This window comes from Mercenaria mercenaria, chromosome 7 (assembly GCF_021730395.1).
Source record: "Mercenaria mercenaria strain notata chromosome 7, MADL_Memer_1, whole genome shotgun sequence".
NCBI classification, from domain to species: Eukaryota; Metazoa; Mollusca; class Bivalvia; order Venerida; family Veneridae; genus Mercenaria; species Mercenaria mercenaria.
Window position 1 is genome coordinate 81,867,018 of NC_069367.1, and position 15,544 is coordinate 81,882,561.

Genomic DNA, 15,544 nt, shown 5'->3' on the forward strand with positions numbered 1-15,544 from the left:
ATCTCATGAAGATGATTTTTAAATGCAAAAATGATGCACTGGAATCTTCTCTCAGTTGCAGTAAAGAATTGTACATATTTGAAGTTTATCTAAATATGCGTAGTATTAACAGACATTGGTTGTTTACTTGATAAATGTCATTGATTAACTTACAGTTACTTTACAGTCTGATTAAATTATGTTACTGATAAGTATGAATATAACTTGTCAAAATATTTCAGTCAGCAATATAGTTATTGTTACTTGTCATCAGTAGTTATGATTGCATTTGGGATTGCTGAATACATTAATTTTTAACATTGACTTAAACTTGATTCATATAATATCCAGACTCCAAACTCTGTCAAAAGTATATCAAACTTTTTCAGGAAGTTGGACTAATAATGAACTTTTAAGGGTCATGTACACTTTTTGTACATGATAAAATAGGACTTTAGTGGATTTAATTAATTGTCTTAAAGTATTGCTCTTGTGATTTTGTGAGGTAATTGTAAGTTTCACAATGATTTATAGACATTAACATGTATAGATTTACAAAAATGTTTCATTATCGCTGAACAAGCACATAATTACATATAACTCCGCCCTATGTAAATGTAATGAACAACCCTAGTCAGAATCAGAATTTTCTTCTTGTAATTCAAAATACATACGGTGAAATCATTAATATTCGTGGGGGACTAATTTTCATGGATTTCGTGGTTGAAGTAGATCCATGAAATTTAAACGAACGAACAAGTAAAATCTCCATTTATTATATGTTTAAAAGTTGAAATCCATTAATTCATATCCCCATGAAAGAGCCGTTTTGACCAAAACCACAAAATTTCATGCCCACAAAATTAAATGATTTTACGGTAAACACAATTCGAGGAAGCTTCTAGAGCCAGGTTGTACAGTATGTACTGTTGGATATGAGCTGATATAAAGGCATGATGTCTATTATCTGACTGCCAAGTAGTTGTCAAATACATGCATATTGTATTACTCAAGAAAATCTTTAAAGTGTAATAAAGTTAATTCAGATCTACTATGTATATGTAAAAACTCTCCAATGTTTATTATTAGATAATTCACATTTTACTTCAATGAATTTTATCACAGAGTATTTGCCAGTTTAAGTAGCCCATTAATGCTTTAAACAGGTATCATGGAGGTACGTTAAAAAATGTAACATAAAATTTTGGTTAATGATTTGATATTATCAACACCATCAGCAATTGATTCAGTCAAGTTACTATTACACATTACTTATTACAATTATGCTAAATCCTAATATAACAAAAATAGCTTTGTTTTAATTCCTATGTAATGTATTGTTACTGTTCTGCTATAACTATTGTTTTAGGTCCTATGCGAGGAAGGGGTCAGTATGACTACAGAGATCAGGGACCAGGTTGGGATCGAGGGAGAGGCCGGGGCAGAGGTGGCTGGGGAAGAGGAGGTCCAGACAGTAAGAACATTTTTCTTTTGTAAATTTGAAAGAACCTTTACTTTAAAATTATTGGTTAAGAAAACACCATTCAGTCTGTGTACGGTTAGTTTTATGTTAAGTTCTTGTTAATTATGTCTCCCCCCCTCTGGGGGAGACTTATTGATTTTGCCCTGTCCGTCCTTCCGTCCGTCCGTCACACTTCATTTCCGAGCAATAACTGGACAACCATTTGACCTAGAACCTTCAAACTTCACCGGTTGGTAGATCTTATGGAGGAGACGACCCCTATTGTTTTTGGGGTCACTCCGTCAAAGGTCAAGGTCACAGGGGCCTGAACATGGAAAACCATTTCCGATAAATAACTCGATAACGACTTGATCCAGAATGTTGAAACTTCATAGGATGATTGGTCATGCAGAGTAGATGAGCCCTATCGATTTTGGGGTCATTCTGTTAAATGTCAAGGTCACAGGGGCCTAAACATCGAAAACCGTTTCCGATCAATAACTTGAGAACCTCTCGACCCAGAATGTTGAAACTTCATAGGATGATTGTTCCTACAGAGTAAATGACCCCTATTTTTTGAGGGAGGTCACTCCATTTAAGGTCAAGATCTCAGGGGCCTGAAGAATGATAACCGTTTCGGATCAATAACTTGAGAACCTCTTGACCCAGAATGTTGAAACTTCATACGATGATTGAACATGCAGAGTAGATGACCTCTATCGATTTTGGGGTCACTCTGTTAAAGGTTAAGGTCACAGGAGCCTGAACATGGAAAACAATTTCCGATCAATAACTTTCGAACCACTTTACCCAGAATGTTGAAACTTCATAGGATGATTGAACATGCAGAGTAGATGACCCCTGTTGATTTTTGGGTCAGTCTGTTAAAGGTCAAGGTCACAGGGGCCTGGTCATGTAAAATCATTTCCAGAAAATAACAAGAACCACTCGACCTAGAATGTTGAAACTTAATAGGATGATTGGACATGCAGAGTAGATGACCCCTATTAATTTTGGGGTCACTTGATCAAAGGTCAAGGTCACAGGAGCCTGAACAGTGACTTGAGAACCACTAGGCCAAGATTGTTGAAACTTAGCGGTATGACTGGACATGCCAAGTAGATGATCCCTATTGCAGCCAACCATCAGTGTTTCTTTGACTTTCACTCCTGACTCCTATTGACTTCTTGCCTATAGGACTTTACATTGGGGGAGACATGCGCTTTTTTACAAAAGCAATTTCTAGTTATTACCTGTTATGAAGTACATTTAATTCAAGGGCCATGTTTTTATTTGTACATAGGGAAAATACTCTTTGTGGTAATTTACAAGTCAGTATGTCTTACTTTTATTAGTCTTTTGCCACGCAGTGATATACCTGTAGAAAAGGTGTCGACCTTAAGTTTTATACATGAAAGGTAGTAAGATGTCCAGAAATACTAACCATACTGCAAAACAAAGAAAGTGAGGAAAAATAGTGTTAAATTCCAAGTAATATTTTAACTTTTTGAATTAAATGAAAGATCATGAATATTAAGATGATATATATTATCAGATGTAAAATTAGGTTAATGAATAACTTGAAGGATACATTTGTTGTATAATTTTTCAGGAGGTGGACGCTATGAGGATAGAAGTCGCCGTGGAGACTGGGACAATCAGAGACGTCAGGATGACTTCTATGGCTCTGATCGTCGTGATTGGCAGGACCGTCGCGACGAGAATAGGCGAGATGATCGCAGGGAAGGACCTAGAGATGATAGCAGAGACAAAAGAGATGAGAAGACAGACAGTGAAAAGGAAAAAGATGTAACCAGAGATAAAGATGTTGGAAGAGAGTCTGAAAAAGATAGGAAACCTATAAGAGAAGATAAGAAGGAGGACAAGTGAGTTATTTCACCTTCAAACTGCAGTTAAACCTTTGTATATAGGTCAATCTTTACAATAAAGATCACAGTTTGCACAGCTAATAAGTGGTATTTATTTGTTTCCAGACTTCTGTCACAAGTTTAAAAAAACTGCATTTGTTCACATAAGAAATAATTCTAGTGATGTTTATAGCCAGGTAGTTTCTGTTCACACGCTGTCTGTAACACAGGTTTGACTGTTTCCACATTCAGTACAGTACAATGCTAGTCTTTATACTTGTATATTTTTACTCAGTTACTGGGAAATTATGCTTACATAAATCAGTAGCAAGGAAATTGAAAAATAAAAACTGTTGCAATTTTGAGGTGTGGCTGGAACTTGAAGCCCCTAGGTTGAGCAGCTTACACCTTATTCACCAATTCATACAAAAGCACTCAAGTGTTGTTGTTGCTGTTATACAAACTTCCAATCATAATGTGTAGTTGAATTTAATCAATGCACTCAGTTAGCTTAGTTATTAGAGCATAAGACCATGAAATGAGAGACAGCAAGTTCAATCCCAAGCTGCAGGCTTATTTTCTTTGTGACAGTGTGACAGAAGATAGTGTATCTTTAGTCATTCATCCTCAACCTTTGTCATGAGGAGAAGTTGTCAGTAACATGCAGAGAATAAGTCAGTATTGGTAGAGAATACAAGAACACTGCTTACTAGGTTAACTAAACACAGTTGCATAGGCTGCAAAATGGAACTAAGGCCATCCATGATATCACAATACAAGATGACAAATAACAAATATTACAAACAGGGTACCGGTATGTTTGTTTGTAGGGAAAAAGATAAAGATAAGAAAGAAGACAGACTGGAGAAAGAAGATTCAAAACGCAAGGAGCAAGATCTCTCTGATGTTGAGAAGGTGGAAAAGAAAGAGAAAAAGAAGGATGAAGAAAGGTCGAGAGAAAGGAAAGACGAGGATCGTAAAGATAGAATGAAGGATAAAGACAGGACAGAGACAAGGAGTAAAGACAGTAGTGGTGATAGAAAGAGAGATGATGAACCCAGTGATAGAGAAAGGTCAAGGTAAGTTAGAGCAATACAGTCTAGTTTCAAAACAACTTTTACTTCTTTCTTATTTAGCATGAACCAAACAAAATGTTATTCATAAATCTTGGATCTCGTTCTTCCTTTTAAATTGAAAAAAGAAAAACCTGTTGTTTTTGGATCAAAATGTGCAATGATAATCCCAGTGTAAATTAGGATACTCAGTGAAAATTGCAACAATGAAACAATATACAACATTTTATTACAATGCATTTTTGATGCTAGTTAAAATTGTCTTAAATTGAATTCTACACCAAATATAGTTCCTTTCTGACATAGTTTTAAATTTTGTGGCCCGGCAAATCTGATTTTATTGCCTAGCAATTCTACTTCAAGACATCCACCATGACCATTTTTGATGATGAATTCAGAATTGGGACTGATTTTTTATGTGTTCATACTTTCAATATTTAGAAAAAGAAGAGCTTCAAATGAAGGTTCAAGGTCACCATCACTTAAAAAAGCAAGAGATGGTTCCCCAGCTTTATCAACACACAGTAAGAAGTCTAGTCGAGATGTACCCAAAGAACGGGAACCAGATGCTGATATCAACAGTGATAAAGTAAGAGATTTTCTCCATATTGCTTAACAGTTATTGAATGAATTGTTTGAGAAAATTACCAGTTGCTGCACATGTGTGTTTCCATGCATCATATGAATGTTTGCTATTCCAATGTCCACATTTATTGACAACCACCATTAAATAAAACAGTTAATGAATGAAGAAGCAAAACTGGAAATACCTGATATTAACCTGGTTTTGAGTAATTTCCATTTTGCTATGAAATATATGGAAATCTCATCAAACTTCAAACAGGCCAATGTATTTCATATCCACATAGAATCTAATATATGATGATTTATTTCATAAATGAGAAGTGGAAACACATTTTCATTGTGATAAGTTTTCTTGATATGTAGAGTTTCAAGTTATTGTTTCAGCAGTCATGAGGAAAGCTCCATTCTTTTCATGCTTTAAAAACTTTGGAACTTTAAAAGAAAAACAAGCAAAATTAATATTTCAGGGTAGTGTTGCTGGTAGTGAAAGGTCAAGGAAAGCAGACAGTGAAAGGTCAAAGACACGTAAAAGTAGAAAAGATGAAGAAAAAAGGTCTAAAAAGGGCAGTGTGAGTAATAATGCTAATATTCATGTTTATTTTTTAGACATGTATGTTTTAGAGTCATTTAGATACTTGCAGGAAATGTGTATAAGCCATTTGTTTTTGTAGTTAGTACATTACATTGTCGACTATCATCCAGCATGAGCGATTTCCAGCACACGTAAGATTTGTCATGACAGCTGCTGCTCAGATAAAAAAAGTTCTAAAACATTAAGCTAACATTTTCTTAAATTTAAAAAAAAATGAGGTTTTTGCTTTTCTTGTATTTCAAAGGTTATGGAGTGGTGGTGAATCTACTCAGGTGCCCACCCATGATGAATTAATGCACAGAGAGCACCTGGGGTCTTCCGCTATATAAAGGTGGAGAGTCAGTATATAATCTTAAACTGTCCGTGTGACATTTAACCCAACAACAATGTTAAGAATACATTTTTGACTTTCATTCATGCATATTGTACGTTTCCTTTTCAAAGTTCAACAATAATTCACAAAACCTAAATTAATGTAAAGCATATTTACATGTAAGGAAAATTTGAATGTTATCATTATTAGGACACAGAGAGCATAGACAGGAAAAGGTCAAGGTCACGGTCAAAGGACGGATCAGACAGTGGAGACAGCAAGCGTAGAAAGCTTGATCTGTATCAAGAAGGTGGCAAGTTTAATTTAGTATATTCTTACCTTATTCTTACTGTGTCAGGAAGATGGAATGCATAATTTAGTATATTCTTACCTTTACTCTTACCATAAACTTATATCAAGATTGTGGCTTGTTTAATTAATATAGTCTTACCTTTGATATTACCTTTGAAATCCACTTACCTTTGTTCTAGCCTTTAACTTGTATCAGATACCGGTAGGTGGCAACTTCAATTATTGTTTAAAGTATACATTCACCTTCACTCTTACATTTAATCTGTCTAGCAAAACCATGATACAGCCTTCCTAATGTCTAAAGAAAGCTTTTGAACATTATGTTTATACTGGAGAATTAGGCACATGTGTGTGCATCTATGTGCTGAAAACCTCTATACTAAGCTGAAAATACGTTTGATTTACTTGCTACACATAAATCTAAATATATTGGCCTTGGTGGCATGGTGGTTAAGGTTGCTGACTTTGAAACACTTGCCTCTCACATTTATGGGGTCAAAAAGGTCAATTTTTCTACCCAGTTGCCCACCTAAAAAGTTAAAACCAACAAAAAATAACAATTTTAGATTTTTTAAATACATTTTAACGTATTGTTAAATTGTCTGAAAATTGCCATGTTTTTAAATTTTGATACCTCAGACCCTTTTGACAGCAATATTAATAATTCTACAGTGTGAAATCCTTATCTCTATTGTTCTTTTCAAAATTGATACTGAAAATTGGAGTTGTTTGCCATATTTTACATTTTTAGGCCATAGATATTTTAATACAATTCTTTTTGTTGAATATTTTAGTTATGAATATTTTCTGTGCCTGAAAATGGACACGGTTACCTTTACACCATGCAAAAGCAACATGTTCAATACAAGATAACATTGCAGTTTTCAGTGACATTATTTTAGCTTTTAAGCACAACCAGAATTTTGGTGTAATTTAATTGCTATTTAATACTTTAATTGATAATTGAATCTTATTACGAAATTTAAATCTTTATTTTATTTTTAGGTGTTGGTCAGCTTGCTGGATATGTAATCAAAGATACTGTGGGGTCAGACAGAGAGGGTATGCTATACATTTTGTGTCTTCTTAGACTGGTCCAGTAAATCAAACTGAGTTTGGAGACCAGTCTTGAAACTTTAGCACCTGATTGGTGGATTTTGAACTTAGAGTTGAAACTGACCAATGACAAAACTGCATTCTGTGACTGGTTCCTAAACTTGATTTTATAACCTTGGAATCACCACCTGGTGCAATTAGTTCTGTACCATAGCTTTCATTATTAGCCCACCATCATCAGATGGTGGGCTATTCAAATCACTCTGCGTCCGTGGTCCGTCGTCCTTCCGTCCGTCCGTCCGTCAGTCCGTCCGTCCTTCCGTCCGTTAACAATTTCTCGTTATTGCATCTCCTCAGAAACTACCTGGGGGATTTTGACCAAACTTTGTCAGAATGATGTATTGGTACCCTAGTTGTGTCCCCCTGAAAATCAGACTGGTTCAACAATTTTTTAGTAAGTTATGGCCCTTTGTTTATTTCTATAATTTACATAGATTTATATAGGGAAAAACTTTGAAAATCTTCTTGTCCAAAACCACAGAGCCTAGGGCTTTGATATTTGGTATGAAGCATCATCTAGTGGTCCTCTACCAAGATGATTCAAAATATTTCCTTGGGGTCTAATATGGCCCCGCCCCGGGGGTCACATGGTTTATATAGACTTATATAGGGAAAAACTTTGAAAAACCTCTTGTTCAAAACCACAGGGCCTAGGGCTTTGATATTTTGTATATGACATCATCTAGTGGTCTTCTACTAAGATTGTTCAAATTATCCCCCTAGGGTCAAATATGGCTCCACCCCGGGGGTCACATGGTTTACATAGACTTACATAGGGAAAAACGTTGAAAATCTTCTTGTCCAAACCACAAAGCCTAGGGCTTTGGCATTTGTAATGTAGCATCATCTAGTGGTTCTCTACCAAGTTTGTTCAAATTATTCCCCTAGGGTCAAATATGGCCCCGCCCTTGGGGGTCACATGGTTCATATAGACTTATATAGGGAAAAGATTTTAAAATCTTCTTGTCAATAACCTACAGCATTCAAATTTGGACCACATGTATGGTTTTGAGTGGCAAGATGAACCTTGAACTGAGTTGACCTTGATTTTGACCTAGTGACCTACTTTCACATTTCTGTAGCTACAGCCTTCAAATTTGGACCACTTGCATAGTTTTGTGCACTGAAAAAAACTTTGACCTTGACTTTGACCTAGTGACCTACTTTCACATTTTTGAAGGTACAGGCTTCAAATTTGGACCACATGCATAGTTTTGTGTTCTGAATTGGAATTTGACCTTGATTTTGACCTACTGACCTACTTTCACATTTCTTAAGCCACAGCCTTCAAATTTGGACCACATGCATAGTTTTGTGTACCGAAACAAACTTTGACCTTTACATTGACCTAGTGACCTACTTTCACATTTTTGAAGGTACAGGCTTCAAATTTGGAACACATGCATAGTTCTGTGTTCCGAAATAAAATTTGACCTTGATTTTGACCTAGTGACCTACTTTCACATTTCTCGAGCTACAGGCTTCAAATTTAGACCACATGCATAGGATTGTATACCGAAACAAACTTTGACCTTGACATTGACCTAGTGACCTACTTCCACATTTTTGAAGGTACAGGCTTCAAATTTGGACCACATGCATAAATTTGTGTTCTGAAGTGTAATTTGACCTTGATTTTGACCTAGTGACTTACTTTCACATTTCGTCCTTGAAATTGATCTAGTGACCTACTTTCACATTTCTCAAGCTACAGCTTTCGAATTTGGACCACATGCAAAGTGTTGTGTACGCAAATGAAATTTAACCTTGAGCTAGTCAGTAAGTCTTGAAATTTGGAACACTCAAAAATGGCACATTGGTGGGCGCCAAGATCACTCTGTGATCTCTTGTTAATGAATGCACAATTTCCTTCGTTCTGGCAGTTAATAGGCTCTTTTTACAGATGGTCGGTGAGATTTTATTTAGCTTTTGCCACCAAGGTTTGTGTCATAGTCTCCTATCTTTATTGCTGCTTTTAAAATGTTTTCTTTTAAGATAATAACCTTGAGAATATAGAGCAGAACTTCAGTGATTGGTCGGATAATGATTCAGATGATGATATACTTAACAGACCTGGAGAAGCTGTAAGTCTATAAAACTTGTTCCTTTACTTAACAGACCTGGAGAAGCTGTAAGTCTATAAAACTTGTTCCTATACTTAACAGACCTGGAGAAGCTGTAAGTCTATAAAACTTGTTCCTATACTTAACAGACCTGGAGAAGCTGTAAGTCTATAAAACTTGTTCCTTTACTTAACAGACCAGGAGAAGCTGTAAGTCTATAAAACCTGTTCCTATTCTTAAACAGACCTGGAGAAGCTGTAAGTCTATAAAACTTGTTCCTTTACTTGACAGACCTGGAGAAGCTGTAAGTCTATAAAACTTGTTCCATTACTTGACAGACCTGGAGAAGCTGTAAGTCTATAAAACTTGTTCCTTTACTTAACAGACCAGGAGAAGGTGTAAGTCTATAAAACTTGTTCCTTTACTTAACAGACCTGGAGAAGGTGTAAGTCTATAAAACTTGTTCCTTTACTTAACAGACCTGGAGAAGCTGTAAGTCTATAAAACTTGTTCCTTTACTTAACAGACCTGGAGAAGCTGTAAGTCTATAAAACTTGTTCCTTTACTTGACAGACCAGGAGAAGGTGTAAGTCTATAAAACTTGTTCCTTTACTTGACAGACCTGGAGAAGGTGTAAGTCTATAAAACTTGTTCCTTTACTTGACAGACCTGGAGAAGGTGTAAGTCTATAAAACTTGTTCCTTTACTTGACAGACCTGGAGAAGCTGTAAGTCTATAAAACTTGTTCCTATACTTAACAGACCTGGAGAAGCTGTAAGTCTATAAAACTTGTTCCTATACTAAACAGACCAGGAGAAGCTGTAAGTCTATAAACTTGTTCCATACTTACAGACCTGGAGAAGGTGTAAGTCTATAAAACCTGTTCCTTTACTTGACAGACTGGAGAAGTGTAAGTCTATAAAACTTGTTCCTTACTTGACAGACCTGGAGAAGCTGTAAGTCTATAAAACTTGTTCCAATACTTGACAGACCTGGAGAAGGTGTAAGTCTATAAAACCTGTTCCTTTACTTGACAGATCTGGAGAAGCTGTAAGTCTATAAAACCTGTTCCTTTACTTAACAGACCTGGAGAAGCTGTAAGTCTATAAAACTTGTTCCTTTACTTAACAGACCTGGAGAAGCTGTAAGTCTATAAAACCTGTTCCTATACTTCACAGACCAGGAGAAGCTGTAAGTCTATAAAACTTGTTCCTTTACTTGACAGACCTGGAGAAGCTGTAAGTCTATAAAACTTGTTCCTATACTTCACAGACCTGGAGAAGCTGTAAGTCTATAAAACTTGTTCCTTTACTTGACAGACCTGGAGAAGCTGTAAGTCTATAAAACTTGTTCCAATACTTAACAGACCTGGAGAAGCTGTAAGTCTATAAAACTTGTTCCTATACTTAACAGACCTGGAGAAGCTGTAAGTCTATAAAACTTGTTCCTATACTTAACAGACCTGGAGAAGCTGTAAGTCTATAAAACTTGTTCCTATACTTAACAGACCTGGAGAAGCTGTAAGTCTATAAAACTTGTTCCATACTTAACAACCTGGGAAAACCTGAGTCAAAACTGTCCTTAGACTGGAGAGCTGTAGTCTATAAAACTTGTTCCTTTACTTAACAGACCTGGAGAAGCTGTAAGTCTATAAAACTTGTTCCTTTACTTAACAGACCTGGAGAAGCTGTAAGTCTATAAAACCTGTTCCTTTACTTGACAGACCTGGAGAAGCTGTAAGTCTATAAAACCTGTTCCTATTCTTAAACAGACCTGGAGAAGGTGTAAGTCTATAAAACCTGTTCCTATTCTTAAACAGACCTGGAGAAGCTGTAAGTCTATAAAACCTGTTCCTTTACTTAACAGACCTGGAGAAGCTGTAAGTCTATAAAACTTGTTCCTTTACTTAACAGACCTGGAGAAGCTGTAAGTCTATAAAACTTGTTCCTTTACTTGACAGACCTGGAGAAGCTGTAAGTCTATAAAACTTGTTCCAATACTTAACAGACCTGGAGAAGGTGTAAGTCTATAAAACATGTTCCTTTACTTAACAGACCTGGAGAAGCTGTAAGTCTAGTAAACTTGTTCCAATACTTAACAGACCTGGAGAAGGTGCAAGTTTTTGTTCCATTTGGAGTGTGTACAGAATGTCTTCTTCATAAATATTTTGTCAGGACAAAAGTCGTAATAGAACCATCATTCAATTTGGGCAGCTTCAATTATTATTTAAAGGGGTCTTCACTGAAATTTTACTGACTGAATAGTGAACAGTGCAGACCATGATCAGCCTGCATGGATGTGCCTGCACTGGCCCCGATGGCAAAATCACTTGCCGCCAGCAGGCTAAGGGTTAAATAAACTAAACTGTAATAAAGAAATGAATTAATGTAATTGTGTAAGATAAAATTTTGCGATAATTTGCACCTCAGTCTGTCATATGATATACCGGTATGTCCTTTCCTTGTTGAGGTAATAAGATCATTATATCTTCAGCTGATAAACATTGACATTTACAGTAATGTAAAAAGATCTTTTTGTTCTCATCTGGAAACTATTCCAAGTCTGGTAAAAAGGTCATCACATTTTCAAAAGTTGTCTTACAATGCAAAATAGAACAAGGATAGCCTTCTGGTTGTGAAATGTGTTTATTTTTCAATACATATCTCTTCTTACACTCTTTACAGCTGTGTTTATTTTACAGTCTCCAAAGAAGGAAAGACAGAGCTCAGGACAAGATCAAGATCAGAGTCCGCATGGCAGTGTTGGCAGTAAACACAGCGAGAAAAATAAAGATGGGTAGGTCTGATTATCAGATGTGCATTACTTTATGAATGTATTTTCTTGCAGTGTAAGCTTACCCAGCTGGCTCAGAGAAAATACTAGTAGACTCAACTCTCATGACAAATGTTGTTTAGTTATTCTTTCTGCTTATCATCTCATTTAGTAGTTAGAGCACAATGCTGTACACTGAGAGGTTGTGAATGCTCCAAAGAATGATTTAAATAAAAGACTGTATGTCTGAAGTTGTTTAACTCTGGACCCTGAATCATGTTGTTTTATTGTCAGTTACTGTTGAGAACAAATCACTGGTTAAATAGCTGCCCTTGCATTACAACCAATTGAGATGAATATAAAGTTTGCTCCTTTACACGTTGTTACATACATGTACTGACAAAACTAAACAGAATTATCTTGAAGGAATGTGCCCCCATTATGTAGACATGCTTTGCATTTAAAATTACTTCGCAGTAATGCTGTGAAATTATTTATATTTGTGGGGAGGTGATTTTTATGGTTGAGACTATCGACAAAATTTTATCTCAACAAATTAGTGAAATTCCTATTCATCTTTTTCTGCAAAACTTGAAATCAGTAAATTCATACCTCCAACCTCCCCCCCCCCCCAAAAAAAAGCAGCAGTTTTTTGCACAAACTACAAATGTTGTGCACACAGAATTAAATGATTTAACAATATGTAGTGTTTTGCAAGTCATAAGAATTTTTATTGATCATAGAGAAAAGCTGATAGGTTTTGATATGTCTTGTTTTTTTTCAGAGCTGGAGGTGAAAAAGAAAGAAAGACTTCTGAGGACAAAGGTAAGTTTTGTCATATACGTGATTTTTTTTTATAAAGTCAAAACATGAGACTGGATGAATAAGGGTTGCAAGTTGTTTGGCACAGGTGTATCTTTTGTTTTAACTGTTGATTGGGTAATATTTACATTCCTTTTTTGATACTTAATTCCGAACATGGAGTGAAACATGTATTCAGAACAGTTGTGAATAAAAGTTTGCTGTAAAGGGCACATGTCTTTCAAATGGTGAAACAGAGAGACTTGAAAATTTACCCAGTCTTCAGTATAAGAAGTGTTAAAACTGCTCTTTGTTGTCACACTGATTGATTTAGTGTAAGAGTGTGAATAGTTATCTTGAAGTGACAAATTACAACTGAGGTTATGGATAAGAGCCACAATTTTCTCTTTCTTCTTTGCTTTCACCCCCTCACAGATCTCGCACCCTTCACCTCCTTTCTGTCCCCTAACATCCCACAGATCCCTTACCCCTCACAGACTGACAGACACTCCAGTTTACCTGCAGTACAATGTTTACCTATGTATTTCAGATCCTGATGCACTCGAGTCTGTATCCTCTGATGAAGGAAGTCTCGTCGAACATGTTAAATTGGGTAAAACTGTAGTATAATCTCCTTGTAAAAATCAACCATATTTTCTCCAACCTTATCCCCTTGAAATTCAAATATTTACTCTTGATTTCTATCTTCTTTACACTACATTCTTTGGCATTTGTTTTCTTGATAACTTGATTAGGCTTGGACTCTCATAAGTGATTTGGAGTTAAATTTCTGTCTTGATAGAATGAACTGTTGCTTATCTGTCGGTCAAATTATAATGAGTTTGGAGTGGCAATTTTTATATTGGAAATCAGCAGCTGAGAGATGCAGATCTGTTTGCCATTAAGCCTTTCCAGTGTTCAGTTTGTTTGTGCTACAAAGCTGTAAAGCTGTCTGGAGTGTAGATATTTGGTGCTGCTGAATTGTTTACACTTTAAGTGAAAATATGAATGTGATCATTTACACTTAGTTTGAAAAATGTGTATCTAACATTTAGAAATAAAAGAAATGAAAAAGGGTATCAAATATTTGAAACACCATGTAGTATTCTGATTTTTTTTTCATCTTTTTAAAAACATTTTTGGAGATTTTGATAACTTTTTATGGTGCTCAGATACTTAGCATGAATTTGTATTTTAACCTTTAGCAGGCTAAAGGTTAATAAGGGTATATATAAAGAAACAACATATAAATGCATTCATTTTCCCTTAAAAATGTCCTGTATGAATGAGTCACTTTAAGAATCAGAAATCAGTAGTCAGCCTTGACTGCTGATGCATTTAGCTGCTGAAAAAAGGTAAATTTATTAATATATCAGTTTTAAAGTGGAATCATCTGTAATTGATGTAGTTATTGTTTTATCTTTAATAGCTGCAGTTGATGCCCTTGAGATAGACTGGGCAAGCATGGTGAAAGACGAGCGTCCAAAATTGAGTACTGGCTCAGCTTTACAAAGATTTAAACCCGGTGCTCTCTTTGCTAAGATGGGTATATCCCGACAGTATGCTGGGGAGGAGTTGTATAAAGAGGTCCTTGACGTGTGCCAGAGACACCAGGAGGAAACAGGTTTGTGAAGTAGTTCAAATTTGTGCAGTTTTTGTTGTCAGAGAGAATATGAAAGAAATATTGGCAGAGGGAATATGAAAGAAATATTGGCAGAGAGAATATGAAAGAAAGATCAGCAACTCGGCAGATATTTGGTGAAAATGGATTGATCCAAGGAAGTTTTCCAACTTTTTAGCTCACCTGATTCGAAGGCTTATGTTGGGCTTTTCGTACTGGTGGATAGACCCGTGCCAATCATCCTTCCTCCCATCTTTCACAACTGATGTAAATAAGTTCTTCTCTGAAACTGCTGGGTAGAATTGCACCAAACCTGGTCCTCGCTCAAGTTCTACAGATGGTTCTGCTTGACCCTTTCTAGGGGTCACTTGAACTAGAACTAGTTATACTTAATTGCTTGATTGATCTGTATTACATTTGGTTTGTAGGATCATTATAATATCCTTCCCCCAAATTTATTTATTCAGATGGGAGCTGTCGGCTCGTGTATGGGGCAGTTAGGGCTAATCTTAGAAATACCTTCAAACAACTTCTTTGCATGAACTGCTTGATTGATCTTCATCATACTTGCCCTGTAGCATTATTATAAGTTTTCATTACAACTAAATGGATATTCATTAAACTTGGTATGTAACATCACCATAAGGGCCAATGTGAATTGTTCAAAAGTAGGCACTTGACCCCTTTTCTGGGTCAGTAGAGCTAGAAATAGAAAAACATTTAAACAACATTTCCTCATGAACCACTTGATGAATCTTCATCCAACTTGGTCTGTAGCATCATTTATAAGGTCTTCTTCCATATTTATTCAAAATGGGCTTAATAAGCTGAAAATAGAAAACAATGAATCTTAAAGCAACTTGTTTTTGGGTACCACATGATGAATCTTCATCAAACTTTGTCTGTAGCGTCATTAAAGATCTTGTGCTAACTTCATTCAAATAGTGGATCTTGGTCCCTTGTAGGGACCATCAGAGCTAAAACTTT

At 35.9% G+C, this 15,544-nt stretch overlaps 1 protein-coding gene across 3 annotated transcripts in view; it reads left to right on the top strand.

Annotated features, from left to right (window-relative positions):
* The window catches only part of LOC123553795 (zinc finger CCCH domain-containing protein 13-like), a 52,030-nt gene that overhangs the window by 29,035 nt on the left and 7,451 nt on the right, over window positions 1-15,544 (top strand). The window contains exons 11-22 of one of the 3 annotated variants that reach the window (XM_053548791.1): window positions 1,349-1,453; window positions 3,054-3,327; window positions 4,140-4,388; window positions 4,824-4,971; window positions 5,435-5,536; window positions 6,083-6,185; window positions 7,190-7,246; window positions 9,296-9,384; window positions 12,065-12,159; window positions 12,920-12,960; window positions 13,487-13,549; window positions 14,366-14,560. In XM_053548791.1, coding sequence (XP_053404766.1) covers window positions 1,349-1,453; window positions 3,054-3,327; window positions 4,140-4,388; window positions 4,824-4,971; window positions 5,435-5,536; window positions 6,083-6,185; window positions 7,190-7,246; window positions 9,296-9,384; window positions 12,065-12,159; window positions 12,920-12,960; window positions 13,487-13,549; window positions 14,366-14,560 — 1,521 coding nt within the window. The remainder of the gene's footprint in view (window positions 1-1,348; window positions 1,454-3,053; window positions 3,328-4,139; window positions 4,389-4,823; window positions 4,972-5,434; window positions 5,537-6,082; window positions 6,186-7,189; window positions 7,247-9,295; window positions 9,385-12,064; window positions 12,160-12,919; window positions 12,961-13,486; window positions 13,550-14,365; window positions 14,561-15,544) is intronic. The other 2 variants (XM_053548792.1, XM_053548794.1) reach the window with 2 other exon arrangements.